Below are 14,868 nucleotides of genomic sequence, written 5' to 3'. Positions count from 1 at the left end.
ATTATATATATATATAATATGTTCATTTTCATTTTAAGTTCTGCAGTTCACTTTGTGACAAAAGAGTACTTAAGATTTCGCATCGTTAGCAAATGATTTTCCTTTTTTTTTTCTATTAAAAAGTGTTGAAATAAAAAAAGTGCTATCATGGAAAAAAAAAACTTATCAGAAATAAAAAATTATTTTTTAATAATTTGACAAAATTAAAAATATGTAAAATGGGATTACTTCATCTTCGAGCTACAATTGGGATTGCTCTTCATCTTCAAGTTGCAAGTGGGATTGCTCCAACCCAATTTTTCCAGAGCAATTTTTTTGTGGAATTAAATTAGTTTATCGAAGTAGGTCCACTATAAAAAAAAATGATCAATGCTCTTTTTTTTAGCAAATCACTAAGGAAAAACAATAATTTTAATCAAAAACTAACCAAAGAATTGTTAGCTTTCAACTAAAATGATACATCATGACTCAAGAGTTTGTTCTTCTTTCAATAGAAACATTTATGAAACTCTCTCGGTTAGCCTTCCCCACGGAAGGGAGATCCACAAGCACACTCCTAGGGGTGCAAAATACATGTGTAGTGACATCATGCAAACAATAATTCCCAAGAAGAGCTATAATGCTAGCCTGAAACTAAATAGGAGTACAAATAGAACCATAGTATATCCATACATGAGAGTAATGGACTAACCTGAGCATCATTTTAGATGTCACCAATGGACTCCTCTATTTTTGATGAGAAAAACAGAATAGAACAGAATTTAAAAACCACATACAATGATTTTAACTGTTTGTATATATGAAACATTAATTGTTTTCATTAATTATGCATTTTGTAGTCAATAGGTGAAATTTTAATTTTTGTTTCTTATTGTCAGTTTTCTATTAGCAGGATAAGAGGAAAACATCACCAGTTAAACAGTCAGACATGAAGAGAACCAGGAGGGATCATGGGGAATTGGAGAATATCACGTTCAAGCTGTTTGAAAAGACAACCAAATTGGACCTTAAAGCAACTTGTACAAGAAACTAATAAATCTGCGGTGCAACTTCTTTTCCTTCTTCCTTTCTTCTTTCTTCTTTCTCTTATTCTTCACAGTTTATTTCTATTTTGAACTTATGGGTGCATTAAAAATTTTCTATGCTTCTCATTGATTAAAGTGCCATGTGTTTTGTTCTATCTTGCTAGTAGACTTCACAAAATTAGTGTTAATCATGCCTTATTAATTAAATAGTTGAAAGGTGCTTATATTATTTGATTAGTTGATTTGGTGACACCTAGATCATCTTTTTCTCCTTGTGCCCCCTCCAGGACGAACTACATTAGTCTTATAATTGTTCGTGCTAATAATGATCATATTTGAAAATGGAAAAAAGATGGTTACATTGTCTGTGTTTAGTATAGTATGTTGTTCGGGATATTCATGTTGCAAGCTTTGGGTATATTCTCTGTGTACAGCAATTTTTGAAGGGGATATCTATGTATACAACAAGCGAGGAACAAATCAAGAAACTTATAAGCTTAAGTCACAATATAAAAAATTCGCAGAGGGAAAAATTTGTCACTAGTCTATTTTATATTGCATAACTTTAGGTTTTTTATTTGAGTCAAATTTTGTCCATGTTAATTTGTTCTACTCTACGTCAGCCCTTTTTCATGTATGTCAGCAACATTTGATGGAGAAAAGATGGAAAATCGCCGTTTGCTAACGGTGCAAAACCTTAAATATCACTTTGTCGCAAAATAAGTCACAGACTTTGAAGTGAAAAATGAGTGAAATCACATAATACTTTTTGGGTAATTTATCCCATTTTGATTCAAGGGCAAGGAGATTGGAATCTAGCCTTTTGATTTGATTCAGTTTTGATTAAATTCAACTTTTAAAATTTTTTATTATTTTTTTCTTTTTTTAAAAGGAAAAAATTTTTTTTATGGCTTGAAATCAGACTGGACGATTCCATTGGATTGAAGCCAAATTTGTTCAGTTCACATTTAATTAATTTCCATTCCAAGTTGTACCAGTCCAGTTTCAATTTTAGTTCCAAACCATACTCTGACCACCTCTAATACAAGGTGTTAGTAGTAGTTTACGATGACATTTATATAGAAATCCAAGGGTTTTTTTTTACGTGAAACTGGAGGTGTTGCATAATATTTAGGCGCACGACCTCTAAAAAACTATTATTTTATTTTAGAAATTATAAAGTTTATAAGGATTTAATCGACTTTTATGCGTAGTTTAAGAGGCCTAAATGAGTTTTTTTGCATTGATTTCATTAACTCACAATCAAATGAGCTCTCTAAATTCATGCTTTTAATATTAACTCGTGAATCGAAGTAATCTAACTTTCATCTGAACAATTTAAAAATCAAATTTAATTTTTCCCATTTGAATGGGATGTATCTGAATATTGGATTAGTTTTGCTTATGGGGTTTCAACAAATTTTTGCTCAGCCACCACAACAAAATACAAATCAAGAATAACTTGTTTGATGTAAATGCAATGAAGTAGACAAGGATTACAGGTACTAACCAATTCCATTTGCCTTCAGCTGAAGCCATTGTCAAAGCATCTCTATAAAATGAGATGCCATTTGATAAGAGCTGGAAGTTGCAATTAAGTTGATGCCTTGTCTAGGCTCCAAGTGATCATACAACTTGAAGCAGAATTCCTAATCCTGTTCAGAGGGGGAAAAAACTACATTATACCCTAAATTCCATTAATTATCTTATCAGTTAATGAAGCATTTCCATTTAAACAGTAAGGCATGGATCTTTATGTGATTTCATTCTACCCTAAACCTAACGCTGGTGACAAAAATGGAATGTGTTTTTGGACATATATCATATGCTCCAACTACAGTGCTTACATATAACTAATTGACCAAGAAAAGTAAGTTGAAAATGGCAGAAAAAGGATTAGAATGAACCTCAAGACAATATCACGATACCGAGGTACACGGCCCCACAAAGAAACAAGAATGATATTAAACCCCTGCAAGGTGAGTTCATAACCAGATTTGAACAATTAAAACTAAAATTTCAGATTTTTTTTTTCATTAAAAAGGAAGAACTTCAGGCAGAAATCAAATATTTGAACCTATCATGGTGATAAATGCTCACCAAATGATGCCCCAGCCCATGCCATTGCATGGGCAAGGGCAAACTTCTGCAAATTTTTCAGCATCACTAGAATTAACTCTACGGGATATCAGATCATCATAGATATCTGCACAATCAAAGTCATATTAGCAAGCTCCATAATTCCAGAAAAAATAAGCTGACAATCAAATTTTATAGGTTGTTCTAGATACCGTAAACTGAAAACAAGCTGTTCATTACACCTGCAATGATAAGCAGTGATCACATAACAAGAGTCATTTTGGAGGCATTAAAGTGAATTTCAAGGGACAACATGAAAACAAAGATTACAGAATTGCATTTACCAATGAATAGAATAGTATACCGAAGAATACGAACTTTTGTTGTTTCTTGCAGGACCCAAATCACTCCAAGGAAAACAACAAACCCTGATGGCTCAACATGTAAATACCATTAAGATAACACAATGCATATTGCACCTTGTGCATATCATAGCAGCCAGATTTATTCAGGTTACTGAAACACATACCAATACAAAGTCCCCGAAGAGTCCACTGTATAAACAATAGAAATAAGTAAACATCTATATAAAATCAAGAACCTTATCTAACTGACTTGATCCCATAGATGGATTAAAATATAAGGGAGCACAAAGAATCACTTTATTATATTTGATTATGTTATTTTTGTGGCTTTGAATTTTGGGATATGTTTTTTCATGGACCCGAATTGTGACCCGACCCAAAAATTTCGCGCTGCGATCCGATTGGGATAAAAGGTGAGATATGTGGTGGTAGTGGAGGGCACGGGCCCATAGGTCCAGGCCCGAAGCACACCACTGATCTCCTTGGGAGTGAGGGGGCAACGCCTTTGCGGTATGGACCAGTATAAATATTGTAATATTCTACCCTTTGCGGTAGAGTTGTGAGATATTCGGGAAACACACTGGGGTTAGGGTTTGAGAGTTCTGATTGATTGTATCTTGCTCTTTTCATCATAGTGAAACTTTTTTCTCTTGTCTTGCCCATGGACGTAGACCTTATGGTTGAACCACGTTAAATCCTGTGTTATTCTTCTTCTCTTTTCAATACTGTGTGATTGTGCGATTTGTGTGTATGCCTTAGATTTGCGTGCTTATTATAACAAACAGGTATCAGAGCTTTGTGCACAAAACCTAGGGTTTACAGATGGCGTCGTCTTCAACTAAGTATAAGATAGAGAAGTTTGATGGTGGATCGAGTTTTAGTTTGTGAAAGATTAAAATTAAATCTTACTTGATCTTACAAAGTTTATGGAAGGTGATAAGTGCATAATTTATTAATTTTACTCTCATCACATTTAGTGTTTCTAGTGTGTTTTTATGCATAATTCAGTTGATTAAAGTATAATTATCATTTAGGCATATTTTTAGATAGTTGTTGGAATAATTGTGTTAAATGGAGAAATTTTCAGCATTTGACATTTGCTGTATTTTTCAGGTGTTTTTAAAGTTGTGGATCTCCAAATTGAGTGTTGTTTAATCCATTGAAAAGTTAAGATAGAGCACTACAAATAATAAAGAGGAACCAAAGCTCAAATCAGTCTCCAAGGTTGACAAAATGAGGTATGAATCTATTGCAAAAGCCCAGACTTGATGTGTCACGATCAGTTTCAGTATTTATTTTGTATCTGGAGTTACAGACGTCCAAATGAAGCAAGCCCAAGCCCAATTGAACCTTAAGAGCCACCTCTACAACTTGTATGAAGGGCTAGAAGCGAGATGAGGCCGTTTTAATTGTCAAAAAAGGTAATGAAGTCGTCATTATGGGCTGGATACTTTGTCAGAACCAGTCTCGGTTTTTTTGTCATAACTTGGGCTGTAGACCTTGGATTTGGGCAAATGAGTACCCGTTGGAAAGCTAAGAAATAGGGCTACAACTTTCATGAAGACGGCAAAGACAGATTCGAAAGGGAAGTGGCTGAAAAATGGCCTTGATTGCAGAGACGTGAGTGCAGGCTGAAAATCTGTCTTTTGAATTTCAAAACTTTTCCAAGTTTGGTTCCTATATTTGGGATTAAGTTTTTTATTATAAAGACCATCTTTGGGCAGCAGCCGAAAAACACATCATTTAGCAACTTCGAACACCATAGAAGACATTCATTCTCCATTCTATTTTTAGTTTTCTTCTTTATTTTTCTTCCATTTTCTGTAGGCCATGAACATGAGTGGATAAGTTCTTAATTCAGTTCAAGGGTTTCTAGTTCATATACGTAATTTATGAGACCAGATTCTTAATTCAATTTATGTCTTTTTTAATATCTATTGTTTTCTGATTTCATTGTTTTTGATCTATTGAATGATTTGCTAAAAACGCCTATTAGTTAATTGTTTGATGAGATCAATTGCTAGTTCGTCTTCATAATCCGTAATTGTTATGTAAGATTGAACGCGAGTAGCAATTAGGTTTTATCGATTATGATCCAAGTTTTCGATAATAACCTAAGGAAGCAATAGGATGAATTAAATGATTTATACTTCATAAATTGTTGTTCAGCTTAATTACTTCATTTTCTTAAAGCAATTATTAATTTGATGAGGATTGCTTAATACCAATTTAGTTAATAATTAGAGTCAATAAGAGTATTGGGCTCGAGTTGATGAGTATAGGGAAGTTAGGGGTTTTACTTCGTTGTTTGGTAAATCTACGTTAAATATTCAATAAGAGATAATTGTATTTCTTTTGTCTATGATCGAATCAATGCATTGGAATTCGAATTACCTTGGACTGAAGTTTGTTTAATTTGAGAGTTTCATATTTAATTTTAGTTCTTAATTTCTGATTTCTGATTTCTGATTTGGACTGCGAATTACCCTCCCAAACTTTGTTTCTTTTTCCATTACACAAGTGCACAAAATTTAATAATTCAGTCTCTAGGATTTGAACTGGATTTACCACTTACTGCAGAAAATATTTCATAACTGGAAATTTCAGTTAATTTAATTTCTGGTGGATTCGACAGCCATCAGAAGGCAATCGATGATAACTTTCCAGAAGTTATGAAAGAGGCGGAGAAGCTTGATCTAAAGGGGAGAGCATTGAGTGCGATTTTCATGAGCGTAACTGATAATTTCCTAAGCGAGATTGTTGGTGAAAGCTCAGCATCTGCGGCATGGAAGAAATTAGAGGAGTTGTACTCTGCCAAATCACTGACCAACCGCCTGTATCTAAAGAAAAGGCTTTACAATATGAGAATGAGCAAAGGTACGCCCATTAAAGAACATTTGGATGAATTCAATTTAATCATATGGACCTAAAGAATATTGATATTGAGATTGATAGTGAGGATCAGGCCCTTATTGTGCTATGTTCTTTGCCACCCTCCTATGAAACTTTTGTTGATACTCTATTGTATGGGAAAGACAGTATTTCACTAGACGATATTAGTAATTCTCTAAAATCGAAGGAGTTGAAAAAGAAATTTCCAGATAATAGAGAAAGATTTGAGGGGGAAGGTTTGGTAAGCAGCGAAAGAACACATTCAAGGGAGGGTTCTTCTAGCAGAAAGAAATCTAAAGCCAGATCTAAGTCAAGAATGAAAAAGGCCAACTGTTTTGAGTGCGGGGAGCAAGGTCACCACAGGAGAGACTGTCCCGAGTTGAAAAATAAAAAGGGAAAGCAACCAGAAAGTTCTGTGAAAGTGGTTGATAATTTTATTGATTCTGATGGTGATGACAGTGCTGGAGAAATTTTATCCGTGAGTTCAGATCATGGACAAAATTCCTGGATTCTTGATACTGGTGCTACTTATAATATGTGTCCATACAGAAACTGATTTGTCACTTATCTGTTGAAAGAATTGGTAACATCAGATTGAGGATATTTGATAGGGTTGTCAGAACTATAGAGTGTTGGCATGTTCCAGGACTAAAGAGGAACCTGATTTCTCTTGGGACACTTGACTCTCATGGATTCAGATACCATGCAGAAAATGGAGTTCTCAAAGTGTGCAAGGGCTCTATGATACTCATGAAAAGCAGTTTGGTTTCAGGATTGTATTTTCTTCAGGGCACTACAGTTTCAGGGGAAGTTACAGTAGCATTAGGAAACAATAATCAGAATCAGACTCAATTGTGGCACATGCGTCTTGGTCATATGAGTGAAAGAGGATTATCTGTGTTAAGCAAACATGATTTATTGGATGGGCAGAAAACAGAATCTATGGACTTTTGTGAACACTATGTGTTTGGCAAACAGACCAGGGTGAAGTTCAATAAAAAAGCAGTGCGCAAGACCAGAGAAACAGTGGATTATATCCACTCAGATCAATGGGGTCCTAACAGAATCCCTTCCAAGAGCGGTGCCAGGTACTTCATGACTTTGATTGATGATTACTCTCGGATGGTGTGGGTGTATTTTCTGAAAACAAAAGATAAGGCATTTTCAACCTTTGTAAAGTAGCGATGATTGAGAAACAGACAAAAAAGAAGATCAAGCATCTTAGAACTGATAACAGGTTGAAATTTTGCAATCGTGAGTTCGATGCATTCTGCAGCAATGAAGGTATAGTGAGACATCGCACTTGTACAAGGAGACCACAACATAATGGTATTGCAGAACGCATGAACAGAACGCTTTGTGATAAAGCACGAAGCATGCTCTCACGTTCAGGATTAGGAAAGGATTTCTGGGCTGAAGCAATTAATACAGCCTGTTTCTTGGTTAAAAGATCTCCATCTACAACTATTGAGTGCAAAACTCCTTTTGAGATCTAGTCCGGTTCACCTGTTGATTACTCTCCGCTGAGAGTATTTGGTTGCCCTGCTTGTACTCATGTGAGAGATGGTAAGCTTGAGCCGAGGGCAAGGAAATGCATATTTCTAGGGTATGCATCTGGAGTGAAAGGCTACAGGTTGTGGTGCAATGATCCAAAGTCTCCAGGATTAATTATCAACAGGGATGTGACATGTAATGAGTCTGCTTCATTGGATAGTCAGAGGGAGAAGTCAATAGCAGAATCAAATTATGGTGTTAGAGAACAGGTGGAGCTTGATATTGATACTTCAGTACTTCAGTCCAGTGATTCAGAGGATGAGGTGCAAGATCCTAATCAACAAGAGGATGCACCTGAGCAATAGCAACAGGAACCATATAGCATTGCAACTGGTAGAGAGAGAAGATAGATTAGACCACCGCAGAGATATGCATATGCAGATCTAGTTGTGTTTGCCTTGTCAGTTGCTGAAACAGTTGATGTGCATGAACTCAGCAATTATAGAGAAGCTATTTCTTATTCAGATGCAGATCACTGGGTCAGTGCTATGAGTGAAGAAATTAAATCTCTTCACAAGAATCAGACTTGGGAGCTTGTAACATTGCCTAAGGGACAAAAAGTGGTAGGTTGCAAATGGGTGTTCAAGAAAAAGGAAGGCACTCCAGGGGTTGAAGCACCTCGATATTAGGCACGATTGGTAGCAAAAGGCTTTACTCAGAGGGAGGGTATTGACTTTAATGAAGTGTTTTCTCCAGTTGTGAAGCACAGTTCTATCAGAGTCTTACTTAATATGGTTGCTCTTCATGATCTAGAGCTTGAGCAACTAGATGTGAAGACAGCATTTTTGCATGGTGAGTTGAAGGAGCAAATTTATATGAGTCAGCCTGAGGGATTTGTCATTCCAAGTATGAAAAACCGTGTTTGCTTGCTTAAGAAATCTTTTTATGGTATAAACAGTCTCCTAGGCAGTGGTACAAAAGATTTGATACATTTATGGTTCGTAATGGCTTTAATCGTAGTTCATATGACAGTTGTGTGTATCATAAGAAGCTTTCAGATGATTCTTTTGTTTATTTACTGCTGTATGTGGATGACATGCTTATTGCTGCTAAAAGCATGTCACAAATTAACATTATGAAAAAGCAGTTGAGTGATGAGTTTGAGATGAAGGATTTGGGTGTTGCAAAGAAGATATTGGGAATGGAAATTACCAGGGATAGAAGTGTTGGGAAGCTTTTCTTATCTCAACAGACCTATGTTTAGAAAGTGCTGAAGCGTTTCAACATGTATAATGCTAAGCCTGCGACTATTCCGTTTGCTGCCCATTTCAAGTTATCTGCAGATATGTCACCAAAAACAGATAAAGAGATTGAGCACATGTCTAGTGTTCCCTATTCGAATGCTATTGGTAGCATCATGTATGCTATGGTATGCACCCGACCTGACATTTCACATGCAGTTAGTGTTGTGAGTAGATACATGGCGTGTCCTGGGAAAGAGCATTGGCAGGCAGTGAAATGGATTTTGAGATATTTGAAGGGTACTACAGATGTTGGTCTAACATTTGACAAGGCCAAGATGAGTGATTCAGTTGTTAGCTATGTCGATTCAGATTTTGCAGGGGACTTAGACAAGAGGAGATCTTTGACAGGTTATTTGTTTACTCTTTCTTGAAGTGCCATCAGTTGGAAGGCAACATTGCAAGCTACAATTGTTTTGTCTACCACAGAGGCTGAATATATGGCCTTAGCAGAGGCAGTAAAGGAAGTTTTATGGTTACAAGGTTTGGTGGGTGATCTTGGATTGATACAGAACAAGGCAACAGAGTTTTGTGACAGCCAGAGTGCAATATATCTCACAAAAAATCAGATGTACCATGAGCGAACTAAGCACATTGATGTCAGATATCACTTCATTCGGGACATTGTATCTCAGGAGACTGTTGTTGTGCAAAAGATCTCTACACATGATAATGCAGCAGATATGATGACCAAGGGAGTTCCAGTCAGCAAGTTTAGGCATTACCTAGACTTGGTTAGTGTTTGTAGTGCTCAGTAATGCCCTTGCGAGGTTATTTAATTTATTGATGATAGAAGAAATTCAAGCAAAGGGGAAGAATTATTATTTTTGTAGCTTTGAATTTTGGGATATGTTTTTTTCATAGACTCGAATTGTGATCCGATCCGAAAGTTTCGCGCTACGACCCGATTGGGATAAAAAGTGAGATCTGTGGTGGTAGCGGAGGGCACAGGCCGATGGACCAATATAAATATTATAATATTCTATTCTTTGCGGTAGAGTTGTGAGATATTCGGGAAACACACTGGGATTAGGGTTTGAGAGTTCTGATTAATTGTATCTTACTCTTTTCATTATAGTAGAACTTTTTTCTCTTGTCTTGCCCATGAACGTAGACCTTACGGTTGAAACACGTTAAATCCTGTGTTATTCTTCTTCTCTTTTCAATGCTGTGTGATTGAGCGATTTGTGTATGTGCCTTAGATTTGCGTGCTTGTTATAACAGATTATTTGTTTTCTACCGATGTATTTGGTTCATTTCAGGATTTTTGTGTCTGAGGAACTTGTGAATTCAATTACCATAAAAATTAAGTGTGATATAGATCTTTTCCATACACTTAGAAGTGACTAAAGCATTCACAAATGAGATATTCTAGATGCCTGTAACCACTTACATTTTTAGCCACCAACAGTACAACAAGTAGAGCAACAACAAAACATCCTGCTGCAATTCTTGCTGTAAGAAGATTTGTGGATGCAAGTATTAAAACCATTCCCCAAAAGGAGGAACCGAGATCTGGAGTGGAAAAACTGGGCATTAAATACCAACAATAAACAATAGTTCAAGCAGATATAACTCAATAAGAACCTATAATTTCTAAATCTTATATATGAAATTGCTCATCTCAGAGAGAAGTCATAAATGTAGTTAACTACAGACTCTCCCATCCTAAAAAGACAAAGGGAAAAGAAAAAAGGAAGATGAAGAAGAAAGGAAAAAAGAAGTTACATCCAGCTGGCAAGATCAACCAGTACACACCACCACGCGTTTGAGTGGTTCCACCTTCATCTGCGTGAACCTGAATCCCTTCCACCTAGAACAGAGAAACATATACAACTCAACTCAACTAAGCCTTTATCCCAAAAATTTGGGGTCGGCTATATGGATTCGTTTTTTCCACTCTGAACGATTTTGGGTTAAATCCTCAGAAATGTGTAATGCTTCTAAGTCATGCTGTACTACTCTCCTCCAAGTCAATTTAGGTCTACCCCTTTTTTTCTTTCTATCCTCTAGCCTAATGTGCTCTACTTGTCTAACTGGAGCCTCCGTATGTCTACGCTTCACATGACCAAACCACCTCAATCTCCCTTCTCTCAACTTATCTTCAATTGGCACCACTCCTACCTTTTCTCTAATACTTTCGTTACGGACTTTATCTAATCTAGTATGGCCACTCATCCACCTTAACATTCTCATCTCTACAACTCTTATCTTAGATGCATACGACTCTTTCAGTGCCTAACACTCACTACCATATAGCATAGCCGGTCGTATGGCTGTACGGTAAAATTTTCCTTTTAATTTATTGGGAATCTTACGATCACATAAAACTCCCGTGGCACGTCTCCACTTCAACCATCCGGCTTTAATCCTATGACTAACATCCTCCTCACATCCCCCATCTACTTGAAGGACTGAGCCTAGATATTTAAAGTGATTACTTTGTAACAGTGCCACTCTATTCAAACTAACTCCTTCCCTATCACCAGTTTGGCCTTTACTGAACTTGCAATGCATGTATTCTGTCTTCGTTCTACTTAACTTAAAACCCTTTGACTCTAGAGTACTTCTCCAAAGTTCTAGCTTCCTATTGACTCCTTCTCGTGTCTCGTCTATCAGAACAATATCATCCGCAAACATCATGCACCAAGGAATACTCTCTTGTATATGTTTCGTCAGTTCATCTAAAACTAATGTAAAAAGGTAAGGGCTTATGGCTGATCCTTGGTGTAATCCAATTGAGATCGGAAAATCTCTTGTGTCCCCTCCCACTGTGCGCACAATAGTAGTTGCTCCTTCATACATATCTTTCAATACTTGTATGTACCTAATAGATACCCTCTTTTGTTCTAACGCATTCCATAAGACCTCTCTTTGAACACTATCATAAGCCTTCTCCAAATCAATAAAAAACATGTGTAGATCTTTCTTCCCATCTCTATATTTCTCCATCAAGCTTCTAATGAGAAAGATCGCTTCCATAGTTGAACGACCGGGCATGAAACCAAATTGATTGAGAGAGATAGAAGTATCATGATGTAGTCGATGCTCCACCACTCTTTCCCACAACTTCATAGTATGGCTCATGAGTTTAATTCCCCTATAATTTGAGCAACTCTGTATATCTCCCTTATTTTTAAAAATAGGTACTAAAATACTCTTCCTCCATTCATCAGGCATTTTACATGTATTAAATTGAACACGGTATTTTCAAAGTTAGATAATCACATAATCATTTTAATATTTAACTTTTGCTGAATGCACTGGTGGACTTGTCTTTACTGCAAGAGAGTGCTGTGAAATGAAGAACTTGCAGATACAAGTATTCTGGGCAAATTGATGTGAATTTGATATATCAAACAATTTATAATCCTAAACATGTTCATTACAACATATGGAAAAAATAGATATCGAAATAAGCAAAGGTCTACCAAAAAAAGGGAGAAGATTCTCTCCTGTTAACAGTTCAGTGCAACCACACTTATCAAATTTTACTAGCCATGACGCTAGTTGCTGTTTCTCTTAACTTGGTGCCTATTTAGCCCTTAGGTTGAATCTGAATCTGCTTTTTTGAAAAAAGGCACAATTTTAGATAATACTACAAAATGCAGTTTGAAGTTGTGTTTTAACTGTTTTGCAGTTTCTATGATCAAAACATGCCTTTTGAACAAGTAAGCTTCCACTTAGTTAGAGATCAATATTTTGGTTCAAGATGGTGCTTTATAATTACTAAAAAGTGGAAAGGACTGAAAATCTTAAGTGGAAGATGCATAAGAAAGTTAGAAACATATTCTGTAGGAAATATGATCATGACTTTAAGACAAGTAAGATTCTACTAAGTCTGAGATCAATCTGTCACGAATACCATTTTGTACCACTGATTCCACACCAGACTATATCGCCACAACAACTTCTAAGAAAGATATCTTATACCCACTTTGAAAACTAATACATGGCAGAATGCCATCCTTGAGTCCCTGTTCTTACTTCTGGTTGTAAGGCCATCGACTCATTACAAAATCTCGCACAAGTCTTCCACTTAACTAATTTAAGACTATACAGGGAATGAAGGCACTGTGTTGCCTTGCCTTACAAGTACTATACCTTAATCCCAAACTAGTTGGTGTTGGCTATATGGATTATTTTTCATCATTGAACTCCATTTGAAGCCAATTCCGCATCAATATCCAAAAATTATATATCTCTTGATACTACTTCTCTCTATTTTCTTTTAGGTCTCCTTCTTTCCCTTTTCACTCCTTCCACCATGCTACATACAGATTACCCATCTGTTATTTAATTTAGGAAATGCTGATAATTTTATAAGAGAGACTTGTGATTATCAGAAGAACATTGATAAGCATGGTATTTCAAGAGTCTTAGAAACAAGCATATATAGGTATGCAATGCATCAGCAACGAGCACTAAAAAATTTTGGTAGAAAGTACAATGAGATAAAACAGCTTCTTACATGGCCACATGTTAATTTACAAGCAATAGCATGGCTTGCCTCGTGAAGGAATACTGTCACAAGCTTGAATGGTCTCAGAAGTACTGTTCTCCATAACTACATAGATTTAAAATATAATTTTGTTGGTATTAATTATATAATAATCCAGGAGCATAAATGACAATCTACTTCTAATTAGAAGAAATTATAACTATCTATTAGAAACATGCCATTAAAGTGACTAGTATTTGAAGATAGATGTTCTGGTTCAGAGATTCAGACCTCCATAATCTTCATTGAAACAATTCCAGTTGGGAAGGAAGAAGAACAATGGAACTCACAGAAACTGAATGCATTAACAGAAACCCATTTGTATTTTAGCGAATAAAATGCTACCAATGCCAATGTATAAAAGATTTTTTTTTTTCAGTACCAAGTACATTGCAACCTAAGAAAGTGAAACCGTAGCAGAGATTTTAGATAAATGAGGGACCACCCAACTCCGAAAAGACGATCATACCCAGATCAAACTGACATTTCCACTTCTTGACCATAACCATGAAAAGGAGAAGAACTAACAGCAACATTCACATTCACTTCTTTGCATATAAATCAAATAGGTTTCACTAGCTTATCAAAATGAAACCACAAAAGTAAGGGGGGAAAAAACAGAGAGAGAGAGATACCGCAAAAATGACAACAGTACAGACAGAGACAGTAACAAGAAACACTACTTGCTCATGGTTGCAGCAATTCTTCAACTCCCAATTTGGCCTCATCCCTCTCCGCTGTGTCTTTTAAGTTCTGTTATCCCACAAATGCCTGAACCTTTACTTGATCTCTTCTTGGTGCTTGGGACATATATATATATATATACACACACACACACACAAAAGAGAGCGCGACTTTTGTCCATTTGCTCCTCTCCGTAAAGGAAGGGATGGAGGTTTGGTCAAGAGCGCGTGAACTGATTGACTGCTGGAGAAGCACAAAAGCTAGTTATTTTCGTTTTTCTTTTTCCCTTCCGTTGACTGTTTGTGACTTGTGACCCCGAAATTAAATTTCCAAATGAACGGGGAATTTATTATACTAACAACTAGCATGACGCTCATATTATACATAAATAATTTATAATTTTTATTTTTTAATTTAATTTTTAATTATATCTTAAATAATATAAATTATTATTATTATTATTAAATTAATTTTTAGTTAAATTTTTTTTATTTAATTTAATTGAACTAAATTTTTATTTATTATAA

The 14,868-nt window shown here is 35.9% G+C and overlaps 1 protein-coding gene across 2 annotated transcripts; it reads right to left on the bottom strand.

Moving 5' to 3' along the window:
- Window positions 1-172: 172 nt before the first annotated feature.
- On the bottom strand, window positions 173-14,642 carry LOC110638709 (uncharacterized). Of its 2 annotated transcripts, none has more exons than XM_021789331.2 (10): window positions 14,293-14,642; window positions 13,628-13,723; window positions 10,885-10,969; window positions 10,550-10,671; window positions 3,634-3,658; window positions 3,449-3,532; window positions 3,317-3,346; window positions 3,126-3,231; window positions 2,933-2,997; window positions 173-2,680 (listed from the first exon to the last, which is right to left on the bottom strand). In XM_021789331.2, the coding sequence occupies exons 1-9, from the start codon at window positions 14,383-14,385 to the stop codon at window positions 2,934-2,936; spliced, it is 705 nt and encodes a 234-aa protein (XP_021645023.2). In that variant the 5' UTR covers window positions 14,386-14,642; the 3' UTR covers window positions 173-2,680; window position 2,933. The 2 variants fall into 2 exon arrangements, with proteins under 2 accessions (XP_021645023.2, XP_021645024.2); XM_021789332.2 differs by having other exon boundaries at window positions 14,341-14,642.
- Between the last annotated feature and the right edge of the window lie 226 nt (window positions 14,643-14,868).

Source organism: Hevea brasiliensis, chromosome 2 (assembly GCF_030052815.1).
Source record: "Hevea brasiliensis isolate MT/VB/25A 57/8 chromosome 2, ASM3005281v1, whole genome shotgun sequence".
NCBI classification, from domain to species: Eukaryota; Viridiplantae; Streptophyta; class Magnoliopsida; order Malpighiales; family Euphorbiaceae; genus Hevea; species Hevea brasiliensis.
Note: the sequence above shows the minus strand (reverse complement) of the source record. Positions and strands in the feature narration are given on the sequence as shown.